The 23361-nt window shown below is 42.9% G+C and overlaps 1 protein-coding gene across 1 annotated transcript in view; it reads left to right on the top strand.

Moving 5' to 3' along the window:
- Positions 1-23361, top strand: part of LOC126336767 (suppressor of lurcher protein 1-like) — a 4187167-nt gene that overhangs the window by 3981299 nt on the left and 182507 nt on the right. The window contains exon 10 of the mRNA XM_050000778.1: positions 1029-1215. Coding sequence (XP_049856735.1) covers positions 1029-1215 — 187 coding nt within the window. The remainder of the gene's footprint in view (positions 1-1028; positions 1216-23361) is intronic.

The following is a 23361-nucleotide window of genomic DNA, read 5'->3' as shown; positions in this document are numbered from 1 at the left end:
TCTTCAGCGATGAGAGTCGCTTCTGCCTTGGTGCCAATGATGGTCGTGTGCGTCTTTGGCGCCGTGCAGGTGAGCGCCACAATGAGGACTGCATACGACCGAGGCACACAGGGCCAACACCCGGCATCATGGTGTGGGGAGCGATCTCCTACACTGGCCGTACACCTCTGGTGATCGTCGAGGGGACACTGAATAGTGCACGGTACATCCAAACCGTCATCGAACCCATCGTTCTACCGTTCCTAGACCGGCAAGGGAACTTGCTGTTCCAACAGGATAATACACGTCCGCATGTATCCCGTGCCACCCAACGTGCTCTAGAAGGTGTAAGTCAACTACCCTGGCCAGCAAGATCTCCGGATCTGTCCCCCATTGAGCATGTTTGGGACTGGATGAAGCGTCGTCTCACGCGGTCTGCACGTCCAACACGAACGCTAGTCCAACTGAGGCGCCAGGTGGAAATGGCATGGCAAGCCGTTCCACAGGACTACATCCAGCATCTCTACGATCGTCTCCATGGGAGAATAGCAGCCTGCATTGCTGCGAAAGGTGGATGTACACTGTACTAGTGCCGACATTGTGCATGCTCTGTTTCCTGTGTCTATGTGGCTGTGGTTCTGTCAGTGTGATCATGTGATGTATCTGACCCCAGGAATGTGTCAATAAAGTTCCCCCTTCCTGGGACAATGAATTCACGGTGTTCTTATTTCAATTTCCAGGAGTGTATTTGCCTTCGACTGTAGTTATTATATATTTCGCAACTGCTATTTCGGTCTTCGCGCCATTTTCAAGTGGTACTGCAAAAGATTTTGCTTCAGTACCACTTGCAGGCAGCTGTAAAGGAATAATTCCTAACATAGGATTTGACGTCCTTTAGAAGATTCGACACCACTGTAATACTGACCGTGAGAAGTTATCAGAAATTGCATTTGCTGACACCATTTGGATACTTCACATAGCAGGCTGGCAAACCGAGCAGTTGATGAGGCTTACGCTGACGCTCGCCTTCCTGCCTGGTGTGCCCACAGCGTCCAACTGCGACGTGACGCTGAGTAGCGACCTGGTGAAGAACGGCTCGGTGTCGTCCCCCGGCTACCCGGACCCCTACCCGCCGGGCAGCCACTGCCGCTACGACTTCCAGGGGCGCGGCAAGGAGCGCGTCCAAGTGGTCTTCAACGACTTCCTGTTGCACCAGCCGCCAGAGAGCCACAGAGAGTGAGTACCGCACTATTTCCCTCTCCTAGTGTGCAGAGGTCCACATTTGTCAACCATTTCTTCACTGGCGACCAGTCCTTTTCTGGAACCAGTTTTTTTTTCTTTTCTTCTTTTTTCGTGCTCACTGTTCCTTTTTTATCTACTTATGTAGTACCGTATGCCCGTATCAAATTTTAATTCACTTAGATACGACCAATAATCAATACAATAATAAAAATAGGTGTCTCGTTGCACTATGAGAAGTCAGTAATTCCGCTGCCTAGAGACACTGTAATAAATCAGTGATGAAGGTTGAAATTTTGTGCTGGACAGGAACTCAAACCCGGATACTCCACTTCTCTAGAACGGTTGCCCTAACCCCCTTGGCTATCTTCGTAGGCTTCCCATCCAACCCAAATTCTCAACCTGTCACGTGCAAGCAGAGGTCCATTAACCCCAATGCTCGTAGCAATAACTAAGTTGGTTCAAATGACTCTGAGCACTATGGGACTTACCTGCTGTGGTCATCAGTCCCCTAGAACTTAGAAATAATTAAACCTAACTAACCTAAGGACATCACACACGTCCATGCCCGAGGCAGGATTCGAACCTGCGACCGCAGCGGTAGCGCGGTACCAGACTGTAGCGCCTAGAACCGCTCAGCAACTCCGACCGGCCGCAATCACTAAGTCCAGCAGGGGTTTGGAAGATACGAGGTGCGACAATAAAGTATTGAGACTGATGTGAAAAAAATGTTGCTTATCGTTTTAGTCAAGTTCAGTGTTGTCTCCTTCAAAGAGGTTCCTTTTTGATTGCACACACTTTTTCCAGCGCTTCCGCCATTGATGGTAACATATCTGGAACTCATCTCCTATAATATCATCCAAGACCTTCGTCTCAGCTTTTTCGACATATTTTGTTGTTTGAAATTTGTTTTGAGGTTAAAAATTGCTGTACTGACAGAGCAGTATGGGATGGCGGATTATCGCGATGCAGAATCCAATTATCAGCAATGTTGGCAAGGACACGAAAAATTCGTTTACGAAGTCTTTCTAAAATTTCTTTCTAGTAATATTGGTTAACTGTTTGTCCAGGAGATACCCACTGTTGATGAACAATTCCCTTGGAATCAAAGAACAACACAAGCATGCTTTTCAATTTTGACTTTTACATGCGAGCTTTTTTTGGTCTGGGTGATCCCTTTGAGCACCATTGGCGTTTTGTCTCTGGATCATACTGAAAAAAAAATTCATCACCAGTGATAACACGGCTCAACAATTGTGGATTGATGTCCCGTTGCTGTAACACTTCGGCTGCCACATTTTTCCATGTTTCTCACTGTTGTGGTGTGAAATTTTTGGGGACCATTTTTGTACAAATCTTTCTCATACTAAGATCTTCAGTTGTTATTATTAGACGAACCGTTTCTCGTTTGATGTTCACATCTTCTTCAATCATTTTCATGGATAATCTTCGATCACATTGTACGAGTTCACGCACCCTGGCCAAGTTGACATCCGTCCGTGAGGTTGATGGTCGTCCACGAGATCTTCATCTTCAGCATTCGTTCTGCCTTCACTAAACATTTTATGCCAACGAAAAACTTGAGCTCTTGACATACCCTCCTCTCCAAAAGCCTTCTGAAGCTTACCGTAAGTTGTCGTCGCGTTTTCATCCAATTTAACACAAAAAGACCGTTGTGCAATATTATGCGGTTCCATTTCTGTGACGAGAGACACAAACACGTGTTAACTTGTTACAGCAAAACTCATGACTGAGCAGTTGCATCGATGTGCCACCTGGACTAGAAGCAGCTTGTAGACCAAGGTCCACGATATTGTGCCAACGCAAGCCTGCAGGGTTGCCACATCTTGCAAATAAAATCAGTCTCATTACTTTATTGTCGCACCTCGTATGGTCACCCGCACTGAAAATACCTAAAACCATCTTCGCCCTATTTATATTGATTTGTAGTGATTTTTGCGTCGAATGGGAAGTGTGTCCGGATGGCCGAGGCCACTAAAGCAAACATTCTAGAGAAGCGGAGCATACGGATTTGAGTCTCCGTCTGGCACAAACTTTCAACCTTCACCACTCACTTAATTCAACCTCTGTAGGCCGCTGAACTCCTTCTCGTAATATAATTTCTTTACGGCGTACAGACACCGATTTGTATATAAGTATGGTGTGTCAGTGCGTGCCGCAAAATTTCGCAACCAGTTTTGCAGGACCACGGGCGTTACGTGGTAGTTAACCCTCCATCTCCCACCCATTAAGAAGGTTTCTGTTTGGAACTATAGGGGTTGGATTCGAAGATATCACGGCGTTCCACCAATGGTTTTCTTAAGGGAAGCAGCTGGGAATCGAACGCCGAAGTGGCTGCGACTGGCCTGAAAGCTGAATAAAGTCGTAGAATCTTCCAGGACGTTACAGAATCTTCCAGAGCTTTCGAGATTGTTTCAGGTCATTCTGAAAATTTCCAGAATGTTTGAGAATGCTTCGGAATGTTTCAGGATATTCTCCGTTGTTCCGTTATCCCATTGTGCTGGTGATACGCTTTATATGCTCCAGCTCAGAAGGGTATATGTAGACGGCGGCGCGATACATGCACCACTATATTTTTGTAAACCGATTAATGTGGATCAAGGAGAAGTGAGAAATAATAGAAAGTGAAATAAAATTGAAGTGAAAGTGAATTGCAGAAAGGTAGGGGAAAGTCTGTAAACTGGAATTTTATTATGTTACGCAAGATTAACATATAAAAGACGCCGATATACAAAATATAAGATCTTGCCAGGGGTGAACTGACAAGAAGGAAACACAACAGTGAAGAAATGAAACAGATCAGAAGCAAGAAGCATGTTTAGCTTCAAAATCGAAGAGAATAAAGAGATTAAGAGAAAACCTATATCTATGTCTACGAGGATACTCATCAAATCACACTTGAGTACCTGACAAAGGGTTCATAGAACCGCCTTCACAATAATTCTCTATTATTCCACTCTCAGCGCACGGAAAAAAACGAAAACCTATATCTTCCTATGATTTCCCTTATTTTTTTTAATGATGATCGTTTCTCACTATGTTGGCCGTTGTCAACAAAATATTTTTTGCATTTGGACGAGGAAGTTGGTGACTGAAATTTCGTGAGAAGATTCTGCCGCAACGAAAAACGCCTTTGTTTTAATCACGTCCATCCTAAATCCTATATCATATCCATGACATTCTCTCCGCTTTTTATCGATGATATAAAATGTGCTGCCTTTCTTTGAATTTTCTCGATGTACTCCGTTACTCCCAGCTGGAAAGGATTCCACACGGCGCAGCAGTGCTCCAAAAGAGGACGGACAAGTGTAGGGTAGGCAGTCTCTGTAGTGAAACTGTTGCATCTTATGAGTGTTCTGCCAGTAAGACGTAGTCTTCGGTTAGCCTTCCCGACAATATTTTTTATGTGTCTTTTTCGATTTCAGTTCTTCGTTATTTTAATGCCTAGGTTTTTATTTGAATTTTTAGCCTTTAGATCTGATTGGTTTATCGTGTAACAAAGCCTAACGGATTCTTTTAGCACTAAAGTGGATGACCTCACACTTTTCATTATTTTGTGCTAGCTGCTAATTTTTGCGCCATGCAGATATCTTTTTTCAATCCATTCGCAACATGATGACTTTACTAGACGATAAACGACAGCATTATCTGCAAACAACCCAAGACGTCTGTTCAGATTATCTCCTAAATCGATTATATAGATAAGGAACAGCAGAGGGCCTATAAATCGACCTTGGGGAACGCTAGAAATCACTTATGTTTTACTTGATGACTTTCCGTCAGTTTCTACGAACTGTGACCTCTCTGACAGGAAATCACGTTTCCAGTCGCACAGCTGAGACGATATTCCATAAGCAGGCAGTTTCCCTTCAAGCTGCTTGAGACATTCGGGTGTCAAGAGCTTTCTGGAAATCAAGAAATAAGGAATCAGCCTGATATTCCTTGTCGATAGCGCTCAGCACTTCATGTGAGTGAAGATCGAGTTGTGTTTCACAAGAAACATGTTATCTAAATCCGTGTTGACTGTGTGTTAGTAGACCGTTTTCTTAGAGATAATTCATAACGTTCAAACACAATATATGTGTGTTCCAAAATCCTGATTCGTACAGACGTTAATGTCATGGGCCTGTAATTTAGTGGATTGTTCCTATTGCCTTTCTTGAATACTGCTGTGACCTGCGTAGTTTTCCAGTCTTTGTGTACCGATCTTTCGTCGAGCGTGCTGTTGTACAACGTTGTTAAGTATGGAGCTATTGCATCAGCATAATCTGAAAGGAACCTAACTTGTATACATTCTGGGCCGGTATACGCTTATATTGAGTGACTTCAGTTGCTTCACTACTTTGAGGTTATCTACCTCCGAGGTACTGATGTTGGCAGCTGTTCTTGATTAGACTTCTGGAATGTCTACGTCGTCATCTTCGCTGAAGGATTTTCGGAACGTTGTGTTTTTGTCATCGACAGTTGTCAATTGTTATCTCGTAGAGAAGGCATTGCCGTTAGCATCCTTTACATACGACCAGAATTTCTTTGGATCAAAATGACTCTAAGCATTATGGAACATCTAAGGTCATCAGTCCCCTAGACTTAGTACTACTCAAACTTAACTGACCTAAGGACATCCATGCCCGAGGCAGGATTCGAACATACAACCGTCGCAGAAGTGCTGTTCTGCACTGAAGCGCCTAAAACTGCTCGGCCACAGCGGCCGGCTTATTTTCAGCAAAACCACGTGCCTAGTAAATCTGTAAGGTACGATGGAAATGTCCAACTGTGCTGGACAATGCGAAGCTTCCTGATATTTCGCATCGATTGTTTCATTTACTTGTTTATCTTGTGGAACGAATTATTTGTAACAGTTGACGTGTTCTGCCTTATTTTCTTTTGTTGTTGACGAACACACTGATGCTCGCACGAACTCTGCGCAGCTTCTGTATTAATTTTGCTGAACATTATGCTGGCTTTGACAATAGCAGCAAGATCAAAATGTCGCATTAAGCGACTACTGACTTCTGATATCTTGCTAATTCATTCTGTAGCTGTTATATCAGTCGTCAAGCCAGCAGCAGGTAGATTCCACAGTTCCTTGACTGACAAGACGAGATGACTCCACGCTTAAATTACAAGTGTTTTAGGCTGAAATCGCACAGGCTTATCTCCTTCTTTGCGAAACTGAGTGGTAGTAATGACTTACGGGACGCAAGTTATAATTTCAGGTACACATGACTGATTTTCATCTACAAAAGTAACGTTCTATTAACGTACTGTACAATCGCAAATAAGAAAAAGCCACAGACAGCGGAGCACACAAGAGACAAGAGCTACGGCGCTAATCTCGAAGCGAGGCAAGGCGGGAAATGTGTGTTATTCAACATCCAGTGCTCAGGCCTGGCTTCACGCGGGGCCACTTTGCAGCGTTGTTCAGTGGTTCGTAAGCAGCGCTTCCGCCGACGTTAGTGGTGCTCCTAGCGAGCGTTTAAGTGGCGCTCCAGCACGCGTTAGTGGTGCTGCAAAGAGGCGTTAGCGGCGCTGCAAACTCTGCTCACCTCGTGTAAGACACTGAGCAGTCAGTGGAGGATATTTCATTAAATGTTCAACAAGATACGACAGAAACTACAATGGAAACTTCCTGTCTTCTGCCTAACTTTGTCAGAGAAAAAGATATGCGTAAATTTAAGGACACGTCTTGTGTTGCTGGACTAGAGGATGAGATGCCGGTAGACAGCCTTTTACCTGGAAACGCTATTAAATGCATCCGAACTAAAATTGAAGATTACTTCAAGAATGAAGGAACATGGAAATGACTTTAATGTACAACAAATCTGAAATTATGATTAGCATGCAGGTGAGATATTTGCTTGAAATAAAACTTTCCATGTACTTCGTTTGTGAAGTATGGTAGATATTACAACATAGGCTATAGCAAAACGAATCATCCGTTTTAGCACGTCTATATTTCTGAAACTAATAAACATGTTATTGTTGTTGAGGTCTTCAGTCCTGAGACTGGTTTGATGCAGCTCTCCATCCCACTCTATCATGTGCAAGCTTCTTCATCTCCCAGTACCTACTGCAGCCTACATCCTTCTGAATCTGCTTACTGTACTCATCTCTTGGCCTCCCTCTACGATTTTTACCCTCCACGCTGCCCTCCAATGCTAAATTTGTGATCCCTTGATGCCTCAGAACATGTCCTACCAACCGATCGCTTCTTCTAGTCAAGTTGTGCCACAAAATCCTCTTCTCCCCACTTCCATTCAATACCTCCACATTAGTTATGAGATCTACCCATCTAATCTTCAGCATTCTTCTGTAGCACCACATTTCGAAAGCTTCTATTCTCTTCTTGTCTAAACTATTTATCGTCCATGTTTCACTCCCATATATGGCTACACTCCATATAAATACTTTCAGAAACGACCTCTGACACTTAAATCAATTCTCGATGTTAACAAATTTCTCTTCTTCAGAAACGATTTCCTTGCCATTGCCAGTCTACATTTTATATCCTCTCTACTTCGACCATCATCAGTTATTTTGCTCCCCAAATAGCAAAACTCCTTTACTGGTTTAAGTGTCTCATTTTCTAATCTAATTCGCTCAGCATCACACGACTTAATTCGACTACATTCCATTATCCTCGTTATACTTTTGTTGATGTTCATCTGATATCCTCCTTTCAAGACACTGTCCATACCGTTCAATTGCTCTTCCAAGTCTTTTACTGTCTCTGACAGAATTACAACGTCAACGGCGAATCTCAAAGTTTTTATTTCTTTTCCACGGATTTTAATGCCTACTCCGAAGTTTTCTTTTGTTTCCTTTACTACTTGCTCAATATACAGATTGAATGGCATCGGGGAGAGGCTACTGTCTCACTCCCTTCCCAACCACTGCTTCCCTTTCATGTCCCTCGACTCTTATAACTGCCATCTGCTTTCTGTACAAACTGTAAATAGTCTTTCGCTCCCTGTATTTTACCTCCGCCACCTTCAGAATTTGAAAGAGAGTATTCCAGTCAACATTGTCAAAAGCTTTCTCTAAGTCTACAAATGCTAGAAACGTAGGTTTGCCTTTCCTTAATCTTTCTTCTAAGATAAGTCGTAGGGTCAGTATTGCCTCACGTGTTCCAACATTTCTACGGAATGCAGACTGATATTCCCCGAGGTCGGCTTCTACCAGTTTTTCTATTCGTCTGTCAAGAATTCGCGTTATTATTTTGCAGCTGTGACTTATTAAACTGATAGTTCCGTAATTTTCACAATTGCCAGCACCTGCTTTATTTAGGATTGTAATTATTATATTCTTCTTGAATTCTGAGGGAATTTCGACTGTCTCATACATCTTGCTCACAAGATGGTATAGATTTGTCAACATTCCATTCTAATGGAATGTTTTCTACTCCCGGTGCCTTGTTTCGACTTAGGTCTTTCAGTGCTCTATCAAACTCTTCACGCAGCATCATATATCCCATTTCATTTTGATCTACATCCTCTTCCATTTCCATAATATTGTCCTCAAGAACATCGCCTCTGTATATATACTCCTTCCACCTTTCTGCTTTCCCTTCTTTGCTTAGAACTAGGTTTCCATCTCATCTCTTGATATTCAAGCAAGTGGTTCTCTTGTTTCCAAAGGTCTCTGTAATTTTCCTGTAGGCAGTATCTATCTTACCCTAGTAAGATAAGCCTCTAAATCCTTACATTTGTCCTTTAGCCAAGCCTGCTTAGCCATTTTGCTGTCAATCTCACTTTTAAGACGTTTATATTCCTTTTTGCCTGCTTCATTTACTGAATATTTGTATTTTCTCCTTTCATCAACTAAATTCAGTATCTCTTCTGTTACCCAAGGATTTCTACAAGCCCTCGTCTTTTACCTACTTGATCCTCTGCTGCCTACACAATTTCATCGCTCTAACCTACCCATTCTTCTTCTACTGTATTTCTTTACCCCATTCCTGTCAATTGTTCCCTTATGCTCTCCCTGAAACTCTGTACAACATCTGGTTCTTTCAGTTTATCCAGGTCCCATCTCCTTATGTTCCCAACTTTTTGCAGTTTCTTCAGTTTTAATCTACAGTTCATAGCCAATAGATTGTGGTCAGAGTCCACATCTGCCACTGGAAATGTCTTACAATTTAAAACCTGGTTCCTAAATCTGTCTTATCGTTATATAATGTATCTGAAATCTGTCAGTACCTCCAGGGTTCTTCCATGTATACAACCTTCTTTCATGATTCTTAAACCAAGTGTTAGCTATGATTAAGTTATGCTCTGTGCAAAATTCTACCAGGCGGCTTCCTCTTTCATTTCTTAGCCCCAATCGATATTCACCCACTGCGTTTCCTTCTCTTCCTATTCCTACTATCGAATTCCAGTCACCCATGACTATTAAATTTTCATCTCCCTTCACTACCTGAATAAATTCTTTTATCTCATCATACATTTCAGCAATTTCTTCATCATCTGCAGAGCTATTTGGCATATAAACTTCTACAACTATAGTAGGCGTGGGCTTCGTGTCTATCTTGGGCACAATAATGCTTTCACTGTGCTGTTTGTAGTTGCTTAGCCGCACTCCTATTTTCCTATTTATTATTAAAGCTACTCCTGCATTACCCTTATTTGATTTTGTATTTATAACCCTATATTCACCTGGCTAAAAGTCTTGTGCCTCCTGCCACGGAACATCACTAATACCCAATATATCTAACTTTAACCTATCCATTTCCCTTTTTACATTTTCTAACCTACCTGCCCGATTAAGGGATCTGACATTCCACGCTCCGACCCGTAGAACGCCAGTTTTCTCTCTCCTGATAACGACGTCCCCCTGAGTAGTCCCCGCCCGGAGATCCGAATGCGGGACTATTTTACCTCCGGAATATTTTACCCAAGAGGACACCATCATCATTTAATGATACAGTAAACCTGCATGCCCTAGGGAAAAATTATGGCTGTAGTTTCTCCTTGCTTTCAGCCGTTCGCAGTACCAGCACAGCAAGGCCTTTTTGGTTAGTGTTATTTGGCCACATCAGTCAATCATCCAGATTGTTGCCTCTGCAACTACTGAAAAGGCTGCTGCCCCTCTTCAGGAACCACACGTTTGTCTGGCCTCTCTCAACAGAAACCCCTCCGTTGTGGTTGCACCTACGGTACGACTATCTGTATAGTTGAGGCAATCAAGCCTCCCCACCAAAGGCAAGGTCCATGGTTCATGGGGGGAGGGGGGGGGGGCTAATAAACATATGCAGTGAATTTTGTATGTGTTTTACATGCCCCCATTGAGATGTAAGGCTTATGTCAATGCGGTTTTCAAATTGTTCCCACACTGCAGGGAGTATGTCTTGTGTTGCACCTTCCACAGCTACTGGTATGTCTCAGTTCACTCATTTTTGTTGCTAACAGAGACACATAAACGAAGTCTATTATAAAACCCCACCAGAAGTAATCACATGCAGTCAGGTCCGGTAATCTTGGACAGTAATGTAAGGTTGAATCATTTGGTCCAGTGCGACCGATCGATCGCTCAGTAACAGATCGATTTAAAAATTTACGCACTTCCAGATGCCAGTGTGGCTGTGTGCGGTTCTGTTGGTAAATGAAGTCGTTCGAATCACTGTATATCTGTGGGAAAGAAAAGTTCTCAAGTATATTGAGGTATGTGCTTCCTGTAACAGTGTTCTCGGCAAAGAAAAATGGACCATACACATTTTCGCGTGATAACGTTCAAAGCAGATTAAACTTTGGAGAGGGCTTCTCATGTTGTAAAACTTCATGTGGTTGTTCCGTACCCCATATTCTCACCTTCCCATGTAAATGGAATGTTGCCTCGCCACTAAACACTAAGCGTGGAAGAAAACGGTCATTCTGCACCTTGCAAAGTGCGAAATTACAGAACTCCACACGTTGTTGTTTGTCACCTTCACGAAGAGCTTGCAGTAGCTGAAATTTGTATGGTTTCATGTGTAATCGTCGACGCAACACGCACCAGACGTACTTCGGGGGCATGGTGAGCTGTCGAGCTGAACAGCGAACGGATTCCTGCGGACTGCTTGTGAAACTGTGGCGGATGCTTTCGACGTCTGTGTCAGACACTCGCGGACGGCCCGGCGATTTGCCATTACACAAACAACCTGTTTCTCGGAATTGTTCGTGCCACCGTCTAAGGCCCTGTGCTGCAGGATGGCCCACACCATACCTAGTACAAAAGTCACGCCGAACAGCTATTACTTACCGCACTGCGCAAAACGCAGAAAACAAAACGCTTTCTGTTGTCTCTACATCATTTTTACTAGGACTGAAGTGGACGCACACTGCTGCTACCTATCGGGAACCACGTAGAACTCGAAAGTTTGCTCTTTCCAACAGTAAGAGTTGTTCTCGCACATACCTCAAATAATATAATAGTTACGTAAAATTTTGAACATAGCTGCTAAGGTTCAGTGACCGTGTCAGAATTATATTAGAACAAATAAGCCGTCGGTGACAAATATTAAGTCAAAATTGACCAGATTTCGACGCTACTATGAGCGTCGTCTTCAGAATTAGACTAACTGTTCTAAAACGTATTATGTATATAATACATTAATAAAATTAAAGTTTGTACTGACTGGAAAAGATGCAGCACTTACAAGTCACACATCAAAAAAGATGTAAGCCAGAAAGACGACGTCATGAATAGGGCTGCTCGTACTGTGAATAAGAGTTGCAACAAGATTCTAGTCTTGTTGCAACCCTTGTTCACAGTACGGGCAGCCCTTACTGGCTCGCCATCTCACAACTATTCATGACGTCGCCTTTCCGGCTTACATCTTTTTTGATGTGCGACTTGTAAGTACTGCATTTTCCTGTCAGTACAAACTTCAATTTTATTAATGTATTATATACCTAATATGTTTTGGAACAGTTAGTCTAATTCTGAAGACGACGCTCATACTAGCGTCGAAACCTGGTCAATGTTGACTTTATACACTCCTGGAAATGGAAAAAAAGAACACATTGACACCGGTGTGTCAGACCCACCATACTTGCTCCGGACACTGCAAGAGGGCTGTACAAGCAATGATCACACGCACGGCACAGCGGACACACCAGGAACCGCGGTGTTGGCCGTCGAATGGTGCTAGCTGCGCAGCATTTGTGCACCGCCGCCGTCAGTGTCAGCCAGTTTGCCGTGGCATACGGAGCGCCATCGCAGTCTTTCACACTGGTAGCATGCCGCGACGGCGTGGACGTGAACCGTATGTGCAGTTGACGGAGTTTGAGCGAGGGCGTATAGTGGGCATGCGGGAGGCCGGGTGGACGTACCGCCGAATTGCTCAACACGTGGGGCGTGAGGTCTCCACAGTACATCGATGTTGTCGCCAGTGGTCGGCGGAAGGTGCACGTGCCCGTCGACCTGGGACCGGACCGCAGTGACGCACGGATGCACGACAAGACCGTAGGATCCTACACTGTGCCGTAGGGGACCGCACCGCCACTTCCCAGCAAATTAGGGACACTGTTGCTCCTGGGGTATCGGCGAGGACCATTCGCAACCGTCTCCATGAAGCTGGGCTACGGTCCCGCACACCGTTAGGCCGTCTTCCGCTCACGCCCCAACATCGTGCAGCCCGCCTCCAGTGGTGTCGCGACAGGCGTGAATGGAGGAACGAATGGAGACGTGTCGTCTTCAGCGATGAGAGTCGCTTCTGCCTTGGTGCCAATGATGGTCGTATGCGTGTTTGGCGCCGTGCAGGTGAGCGCCACAATCAGGACTGCATACGACCGAGGCACACAGGGCCAACAACTGGCATCATGGTGTGGGGAGCGATCTCCTACACTGGCCGTACACCTCTGGTGATCGTCGAGGGGACACTGAATAGTGCACGGTACACCAAACCGTCATCGAACCCATCGTTCTACCATACCTAGACCGACAAGGGAACTTGCTGTTCCAACAGTACAATGCACGTCCGCATGTATCCCGTGCCACCCAACGTGCTCTAGAAGGTGTAAGTCAACTACCCTGGCCAGCAAGATCTCCGGATCTTTCCCCCATTGAGCATGTTTGGGACTGGCTGAAGCGTCGTCTCACGCGGTCTGCACGTCCAGCACGAACGCTGGTCCAACTGAGGCGCCAGGTGAAAATGGCATGGCAAGCCGTTCCACAGGACCACATCCAGCATCTCTACGATCGTCTCCATGGGAGAATAGCAGCCTGCATTGCTGCGAAAGGTGGATATACACTGTACTAGTGCCGACATTGTGCATGCTCTCTTGCCTGTGTCTATGTGTCTGTGGTTCTGTCAGTGTGATCATGTGATGTATCTGACCCCAGGAATGTGTCAATAAAGTTTCCCCTCCTGGGACAATGAATTCACGGTGTTCTTATTTCAATTTCCAGGAGTGTATTTGTGACCGAGGGCTTATTTGTTCTAATATAATATGTTACGTTTTTTTTCAAAATCAGGTGATTCTTTTTGATACATCTTGTATTTCCTGTACTTGGATATTTAGTGGAAATAAACATTACTTTTCTTACCGAGAAAATTGTCTCTGTTGTGGACATGCCAATGAAATTCGTTCTTAATGCCCCCATGATGGACTTCCAAGCATTCTACTTTGCAATCTCTTTGCAGTAATCGTGCTGTTTCAGATCACATATGACAGGCCACTTTTTAATTTCAATGGTAACATTTCTGTATTGTTGTCTGGTGCTTTTGTTCCCTTGTCCAACGCCATACTTACCACTCCCTCTTTGCAGTAGCTATTGCACAAGGGATACGCTGGTTAGCAACGTTGCACTCGCCCGTTAGAAAGAGTGGTATGACTGTGACGCAGTCTGAACGCTACCATTACGTTGCCTGCATAGTCACGAGTGGAGCAACTCTGTGTGGTCGCCGCTCGCGACGAAGCAGACCACCGAGTCGATAGGAAGCGCCACCGTTCAGTGGCTGTGTGTTGGTTCAAACGGCTCTAAGCACTATGTGACTTAACTGCTGAGGTCATCAGTCGCCTAGAACTTAGAACTACTTAAACCTAACCAACCTAAGGACATCACACACATCCATGCCCGAGGCGGGATTCGAACCTGCGACCGTAGCGGTCGAGCTGTTCCAGACTGTAGCGCCTAGAACTGCTCGGCCACTCCGACCGGCGTCTGTGTGTGAAACCGCTCGTACATCTGCCGCATTTGCCTTCGGCAGCGCTGCTAAAAAGTGCTGCTACGTCTGCACGGGTCCTAAGTGCGATCGCTTGAGGTGGGCAGCGACCAGCAAATGTCATGGTTCCTCTATCACACCCTTGGTACGTAGTCGACAAAAAGAAGGTACTTTGACGCAATGGACTCTGTTGGACGGAATGTTCACTTGTCTGCGAAAGAGCTACGGTAATGGAAAAGTGATGAGGAGGGACAGAAAGAATCATCGCTTTATTTTACGGCCAGTTACGATGCTATTTTTTCGCTGAATTTAGTGTTAATACTTGCCAATTAAGGTGTTAGTTTCTGGATCCTTGTTTTTGAACTAAGTTTTTAATTTTTTACCGCTGTTCATAGCTTCTGTTGGTTTATTTTTCAACACTGTTTTTAATTTTTGTGCTATTTCATTCCCTCACAGTGCAATGTTCAATTTGGAAATACAGGGTGTTACAAAAAGGTACGGCCAAACATTCAGGAAACATTCATCACACACAAAGAAAGAAAATATGTTATGTGGACATGTGTCCGGAAACGCTTACTTTCCATGTTAGAGCTCATTTTATTACTTCTCTTCAAATCACATTAATCATGGAATGGAAACGCACAGCAACAGAACGTACCAGCGTGACTTCAAACACTTTGTTACAGGAAATGTTCAAAATGTCCTCCGTTAGCGAGGATACATGCATCCACCCTCCGTCGCATGGAATCCCTGATCCGCTGATGCAGCCCTGGAGAATGGCGTATTGTATCACAGCCGTCCACAATACGAGCACGAAGAGTCTCTACATTTGGTACAGGGGTTGCGTAGACAAGAGTTTTCAAATGCCCCCATAAATGAAAGTCAAGAGGTTTGAGGTCAGGAGAGCGTGGAGGCCATGGAATTGGTCCGCCTCTACCAATCCATCGGTCACCGAATCTGTTGTTGAGAAGCGTACGAACACTTCGACTGAAATGTGCAGGAGCTCCATCGTGCATGAACCACATGTTGTGTCGTACTTGTAAAGGTACATGTTCTAGCAGCACAGGTATAGTGTCCCGTATGAAATCGTGATAACGTGTTCCATTGAGCGTAGGTGGAAGAAACTAAAATGAGCCCTAACATGGAAATTAAGCGTTTCCGGACACATGACCAGATAATATCTTTTCTTTATTTGTATCTGAGGAATGTTTCCAGAAAGTTTGGCCGCGCCTTTTTGTAACACCCTGTATATCTATCTACTGTATTCTGCAGGGTATTCCAAAAAATTCATCCAATTCGCCGTATATTTCACATAAATGAGGATAGAATCTTGGGGAGAATTTTAACTTTCACATCGGAACTGGATGTTAAGTCTGGGGCCAATTGTAAGTTGCTGCATTGTGTGGCTGCTGGTAGTGATCTCCTTGCTGCGGCTTGCTAGCTTTCTCGGTAAAGTCACAACGAGATTCCAACAGCCCAGCAACAAAAATAATTTTGTGTTCTCCGTTTTAGCAGATGCACTACAGCTGCAACTGTGCTGCACGCGTTTTGTCGAGTGTTCGGCTGTATACGTGATGCATTGGTAAGGGGCGTACGATTGGGCATTTGTCACTGGCCCCCGTGGTCGCCTGTTCTCAGTGATATTTCATTGCTTGTGGGAAGTGTCTGTCTATGAGCCCTCTTGTAATACTTGTGTGTGAAGTGCGACTGTGCGTAGTAGCAGCAGCGAATACAGGAACTCCATACATGCTTCCGATTGTGTGGGATGAGTTTGAGTAAAGTTTGGATCTTTGCCGTGCGTTCGGTGGAGGGCACATTGAACATTTGTGAAAGGTAACTGAAAACTGTGATGATAAAAGTAAATGTAAAAATCAAAGCGAGTTTTTTATGTGCATGATTGTGAAAGAGATTTACTTTTAAAATGGGCTTGTTCTTTCAAAATAAAAATCTTTTAGTTCTGTGCATCTCTTGAAATTCATCCCAAGTTTCTGTTCTGATTCACGTCGATCAGTGGTTTATAATTTTCTAAGACCATTACCCTCTGAGTGAAGTCAGATATTAGCTAGGACAATCCTTCCCCCTTCCCCCTTACACATATACACATTATCACACTCGCAATGATCAAGATTTTTCTTTGGAAAGTTTTATTTTTAAAATGGTGAAAGGCAAATGATATTTAGTTTGAGTGAGCGTGTTATTTGACCACAAACTAGAGAGTCAACGACACAGTTGGTATTTCTTATTTCTAACAACCCCTTTTATAGAATGATGAAGCGATTTTCAGTGGTATTACGAATCCTCAGAAATGAAAGCTAACTATCCACATTTAGGGTAGTCACTTGTTACAAAACACGTCTTCGCCGAACCACTCCTTTCCCTAGTGGCACTCGTTTCATCCACGCCCTGCACCTCCATTTAAAGTCAACCAAGTTAAAATGAGTGCCCTACACATACTGTTTGTAAATCAATTGATTCCTGACTTCTTACATATGAAATGGCAGAAATTAGAAGAGTTCAGGCTACCAATGCTTTCTATCTTACTACTGCCACTAATAAAAATAATAATAATAACGACAGTGTAGTAGCCATTACAGCAGTGTAGTAACCATTAAATAATTACTGCAGATGATTGCTGACTCCTCACGTATGAGATAGCAGAAATTGGAAGAGTTCAGGCTACCAATGCTTTCTTTCTTACTACTGCCACTAATAATAATAACAACAGTGTTGTAACCATTACGGCAGTCTAGTAACCATTAAATAGTTACTGCAGTTGATTGCTGACTCCTCACATATGAGATTGAAGAAATTGGAAGAGTTCAGGCTACAAGTGCTTTGTTTCTTACTACTGCCACTAATAATAATAATTATAATAACAGCAGTGTTGTAACCATTACGGCAGTCTAGTAACCATTAAATAGTTACTGCAGTTGATTGCTGACCACTCACATATGAGATAGCAGAAATTGGAAGAGTTCAGGCTACAAATGCTTTGTTTCTTACTACTGCCACTAATAATAATAATAATAACAGCAGTGTTGTAACCATTACGGCAGTCTAGTAACCATTAAATAGTTATTGTTATGCTGGTGATGTCAACTAGTTCGTTTACTGTTGCGAAGAATATAAAGAAACAATTTCTTGTCTACTACGGGAACTTCCTTCAACATTTTCGTTAGATATTTAGGCGTATGTGAAACATTTGTCTCAGTTTTACTGTCGAATACGCACTGTAAAAAAGTATGTATGTAGTTGTTTGAACCTTGCGCTTATTGATATCACACATCACATTTATTCCACTAATTGAAAAAGGAAAAATTGATATTATAGCTACTCAGATCTTATTAACTGATGAAAAAATTGCTATGCAACCTAACATTGCTGAAACTTTGTAGGAACAAAACATGTTTGTAAGGTCGCTTCGAAGACATTACGCCCCTGATATGCTAACACTTGTTGTGATGAGAGATCGAAGAATATGGCAGTAGGGCAAATAGGTCTGATATTACGTCTAGTGCATCATGTTTCATCATCGAACTTGCCACAATAATAAATCCGTCACTAAGCCGTTTTAAAATGGAACAGAGGTAAAAAAATTTTCAGTGCCGTCAGACTTCTCAACCTGTTTCCACAACAGGTCGCACAAAAAGCGACACATTTCGAAAAGATCTTTAATGCAGTGTATCATTTAAACTTTATATGCTCGCATTTAACATTTCTAGCACGCAAATTAACATAGCGCCCGTTCAGTTTTCTCCTATCACCCCAAGCCAGGTACGTGCCATTATACCCTAAATAATTTTTACTGTTAGTGGAATGTAGTTCCTGTTGGCACCTTCAGCTTTAGCCCAGCCCGAGGTCAGACTGGCTGGCAGAAGTAAACCTGAGCAGCGGCCATACTAATTTGCGCATTCATAATGCTAAAGTACCGAATTTGGTGGTTTTCACATTTATATTTTCGTGCTATCAAAACAGGCAGCTTGAAGGTGCTTATAAAATTGCGAACAGAACGGCGAGCAGGGCATATAGAGTATATCTAGGGCATCAGTTCCTGGCTAGAGAAATCAACAGTAGCTGTAAGGCTATACGTGAACATCACCTCTGAGTAAAAAGTAGAGGAGAGTGTTGTACCCGGTGCACCGAGTACCTAGGAAGATCTGATGTTTCCTGTTCATGTTTCAATCTAGTGACTGATATTATAATCACAATAAGGAATTCGCGGTAGAAAAGGCCACAAGCCGTTTCCAGCAATTCACTTGTTTTTGTTGTTATGAAACATGAAGCTGTGATTTGTGCATCGTTTTTAAACATTAGGAGCTCTGTATAATATACACTCCTGGAAATTGAAATAAGAACACCGTGAATTCATTGTCCCAGGAAGGGGAAACATTATTGACACATTCCTCGGGTCAGATACATCACATGATCACACTGACAGAACCACAGGCACATAGACACAGGCAACAGAGAATGCACAATGTCGGCACTAGTACAGTGTATATCCACCTTTCGTAGCAATGCAGGCTGCTATTCTCCCATGGAGACGATCGTAGAGATGCTGGATGTAGTCCTGTGGAACGGCTTGCCATGCCATTTTCACCTGGCGCCTCAGTTGGACCAGCGTTCGTGCTGGACGTGCAGACCGCGTGAGACGACGCTTCATCCAGTCCCAAACATGCTCAATGGGGGACAGATCCGGAGATCTTGCTGGCCAGGGTAGTTGACTTAAACCTTCTAGAGAACGTTGGGCGGCACAGGATACATGCGGACGTGCATTGTCCTGTTGGAACAGCAAGTTCCCTTGCCGGTCTAGGAATGGTAGAACGATGGGTTCGATGACGGTTTGGATGTACCGTGCACTATTCAGTGTCCCCTCGACGATCACCAGAGGTGTACGGCCAGTGTAGGAGATCGCTCCCCACACCATGATGCCGGGTGTTGGCCCTGTGTGCCTCGGTCGAATGCACGGCGCCAAACACGCATACGACCATCATTGGCACCAAGGCAGAAGCGACTCTCATCGCTGAAGACGACACGTCTCCATTCGTCCCTCCATTCACGCCTGTCGCGACACCACTGGAGGCGGGCTGCACGATGTTGGGGCGTGAGCGGAAGACGGCCTAACGGTGTGCGGGACCGTAGCCCAGCTTCATGGAGACGGTTGCGAATGGTCCTCGCCGATACCCCAGGAGCAACAGTGTCCCTAATTTGCTGGGAAGTGGCGGTGCGGTCCCCTACGGCACTGCGTAGGATCCTACGGTCTTGGCGTGCATCCGTGCGTCGCTGCGGTCCGGTCCCAGGTCGACGGGCACGTGCACCTTCCGCCGACCACTGGCGACAACATCGATGTACTGTGGAGACCTCACGCCCCCCGTGCTAAGCAATTCGGCGGTACGTCCACCCGGCCTCCAGCATGCCCACTATACGCCCTCGCTCAAAGTCCGTCAACTGCACATACGGTTCACGTCCACGCTGTCGCGGCATGCTACCAGTGTTAAAGACTGCGATGGAGCTCCGTATGCCACGGCAAACTGGCTGACACCGACGGCGGCGGTGCACAAATGCTGCGCAGCTAGCGCCATTCGACGGCCAACACCGCGGTTCCTGGTGTGTCCGCTGTTCCGTGCGTGTGATCATTGCTTGTACAGCCCTCTCGCAGTGTCCGGAGCAAGTATGGTGGGTCTGACACACCGGTGTCAATGTGTTCTTTTTTCCATTTCCAGGAGTGTATTAAAGCTATTTGAAAGATATTGATCATTTTTCTGTTAACGAGTGTTATTTTGAATGAAATTGTGTCTATTTTTAAAATTAATTACGTAACGTGTGGGTGGTTAAGACATAGTTCGTCAGTCGTGCACCATCTTGTAACTTGAACAAAAGAACGTCGTCTACCATGGAACTCGTGGTATTTGGAAGTGAACTGATTTTCTTTAATGTGTTAACCATTTTCAATGTCTTGAAAAATGAAGACTTGTGTTATTTGCCAATAGCTTTTTTTCCAAAATGTTTTTTAATTATAACTCGTTTCTGATAATAATTCTTAATTTGCTTTCACTTACTGAATTTTGGTATACGTTAGTGAAATAAACTCATAAACTATTAAATGCACTATTGACTAGTTCTCTGTAATGTAACACTTCTAAATAGAATAGACTATTTGTTCTTAGGTAAATGACCATTTAGTACCTTGTTACAGTTTCTTATATTCGGATAAACCTTATTCATTTCGGATTATTTTTTGCAGTATACGAAAAATTGTGCAGTATACATACAACGAATGCAATCATTGAAAAATGGAAAAAGAAAATATATTGAACTTCTAGTACGCGCTGCTTGGAGAAGAAGTCTGCAAAGTATTGCCCTGCAGATGCAATTTCAACATTAAATAACTTATATTAAAAAAATTTCTCCCTACAAATTTCTATTTCTATTTATGAAAAATGTTATGTTACAATGTTTCGTAAAAACCACCGATTTTGCGTTGCTTGCCGCGTCATCGTTTCCATTAAATTTTCTTACTCCTAGTGACGAGTAATACATTCAAGTTATACATACCTGCAATATTTAAGATGCACTGAACTTTCATCATAGGTTCAGACTGTATATCGGTCTTAGATTCGAAACCATTGCGTGCATACTATTAATCATGCTCTCCAGTGACGTTCTTAACTTCAAGATAATTAACTGCGTCAGTACTTGAATCTGCAGGCTTGGATCTGTTGCCAGCCTCTCAGAACTGCTACAAATTCAAGCGTGTCACTATTTTACAGGCAGTAGAGAGGATTCAGTGTGAAATGGCAGGTAAGGTAAACTCGGAAGGCTAAATAGGACAATAAGCATCGCCTGGGGTCTCGGTTTAAGATGCAGTTTGAATCTATCATTTGGTGCAGAATGTGATCTTTTATCGATTATCATCCGAATATTGCAAAGTTCACATGTTTCGGATTATTTAACATTCTTCAAAAATTGTTCACGTATTAAAACGTAATTATGGTCAAGTGAAGTTCTATAATAGCAACTTTTTTTTGAAATTTGATCCCAAAGCATCATATGAGCTATACTATAAGTGCAAACTGATCAGTCTGTGGCTATTATGGATTTTAATGTAGCATAATTTAGTATTCATCTAAAAACATTTTTCTCAAGCTCACTGACAAAAGGCGCCTTCTGTTATTGTTTAGCCACACGTGACCCATATTGCACGTTGACAGCTGAAAAATGAAAATGGTTATTGAAACAACAGTCGATTACATCTGTTAAGAAGTCTACCACCCAATGAAGCACCTCTCCCAAATAATTAAAACTGAATTTGAAGCAGCACCGAATGGACTGAAACTGAATAACGGTCCAGGTCCAGATGAATTCCCAAATGAAAAATGAATTTCCTAAGTGATAAGTCGCTATCATGTATGGGTAACTCTTTCCACAAGATTTTGTACAAAACGTAACATTTCGTTTTCATAACTAAGGGATACGACTAACTACTTCACTTATGGCAATCCCAGTTTCATATGTAATAAAAATCCAACCAAGTAAAAAAGAAATAGAATAAAATGTAAAACAAAAGTGGAAATAAACCTAAATATCACTTCAGATTTAGGCCAAAATACCGACTAGAGAAGCCATGATAGACTTGTAGAATTTGCTAGCGAGAAGGTTCGAATCAAATAGGAACACTTACATAGCCTCTATTAATCTATAAAAAAGATTTCACAGCATTAGCTGAGATATAATACCGAAAATCTTACGAGATACAGATTTAGACTATAAAAATAGAACAACAATATTAAACATGAGTAAAAATCAAAGTGCGAGAACAGAGATTAACGAAGAGCAATGTGAAACGCAAATTAGAAAAGGGGTAAGACAAAGATGTTCGTTATCACCTATTTGTTTCATCTTTTCGGTGAAACCTATGACGATATTCAACGGCAAAACATCTGGCGTTAGTGATGACGGAATTCTCATTCACTGCACAAAACTGGAAAATGTTGCAGAATATACTTTGAAAATTCCCATTAACTATGGAGAGAAACCTAAATCAGTGACCAAATCAAAAACTAGGAGTGAAGTTGATTTCAAAACTGAAAGAAACAGAGTAGGAAATAGGTTAATTGTTATTCAGGCACTTTGCTTGCATAAGACAACAGGTGCAGCATGGAAATCGTAGAAAGAACTGCGACAGTTAAACGTTCTGTCAAATGAACAAACGCAACTACCAGTAGACATATTGTTTATTGTAGAAAAGAACTTTTGGTACAAAGTGTCATGCCCCAGCTGTCCTGCTAGTACGTAGGGAAAACAAGCAGAAACTTTAAAACCCGTTTTCAAGAACATGTAAGACCCCAAATCTGTTAGAACAACTGCAGATATATCTCCACAAAACAAAAACAAAATAAACAGAATCTACGTTAAACGAACACAGTTCGCAAGCCACAGTTATTTCAATAAGTTTAAAGACCTATTGTAAAGAAATTCCTTGCGTATGTCAATTGTGTAACAATTAGATCTCCGGCACTACTGACAAATTCACCTTCGATTGCATCATGAACTGAAGCATCTGTGAAGTATTTACAAACATTTGTATGCAAATGTGCCTCCTGCGTGAAGTGATGTGTGCGAACAGGATGGAGATAATAGTTTGCTGGTGCTAAACAGTTTCTTGGGTTATGTGGTAAGTGTACACTGTTCAGTCTTTCCCCTATTTCACCCACATTTTCCCCGTTTGCCTCATGAAATTTATAACTTAAAATCAAACTTTTCATGACACGAATATGCACTTCACCTCACTCAAGAGAAAAAATAAATCACTCATTAAGACAAATTACTACGTGTAGAGTAGGTACAAATAAATATCATACTTGCATTTGTTATTAGGTATCTGACTTATTAAATGAAATTTACATGACGTAAATAATATTTAAACAATTTATTGCTCCGAAAACGTCAAGAGACGTACATTTGTTTCAAAGGTTTAA

The sequence above is a fragment of the Schistocerca gregaria genome, chromosome 2, assembly GCF_023897955.1.
Source record: "Schistocerca gregaria isolate iqSchGreg1 chromosome 2, iqSchGreg1.2, whole genome shotgun sequence".
Lineage (NCBI taxonomy): Eukaryota > Metazoa > Arthropoda > Insecta > Orthoptera > Acrididae > Schistocerca > Schistocerca gregaria.
The sequence above is the reverse complement of the archived record's forward strand: the minus strand, read 5'-3'. Positions and strand labels throughout refer to the sequence as shown.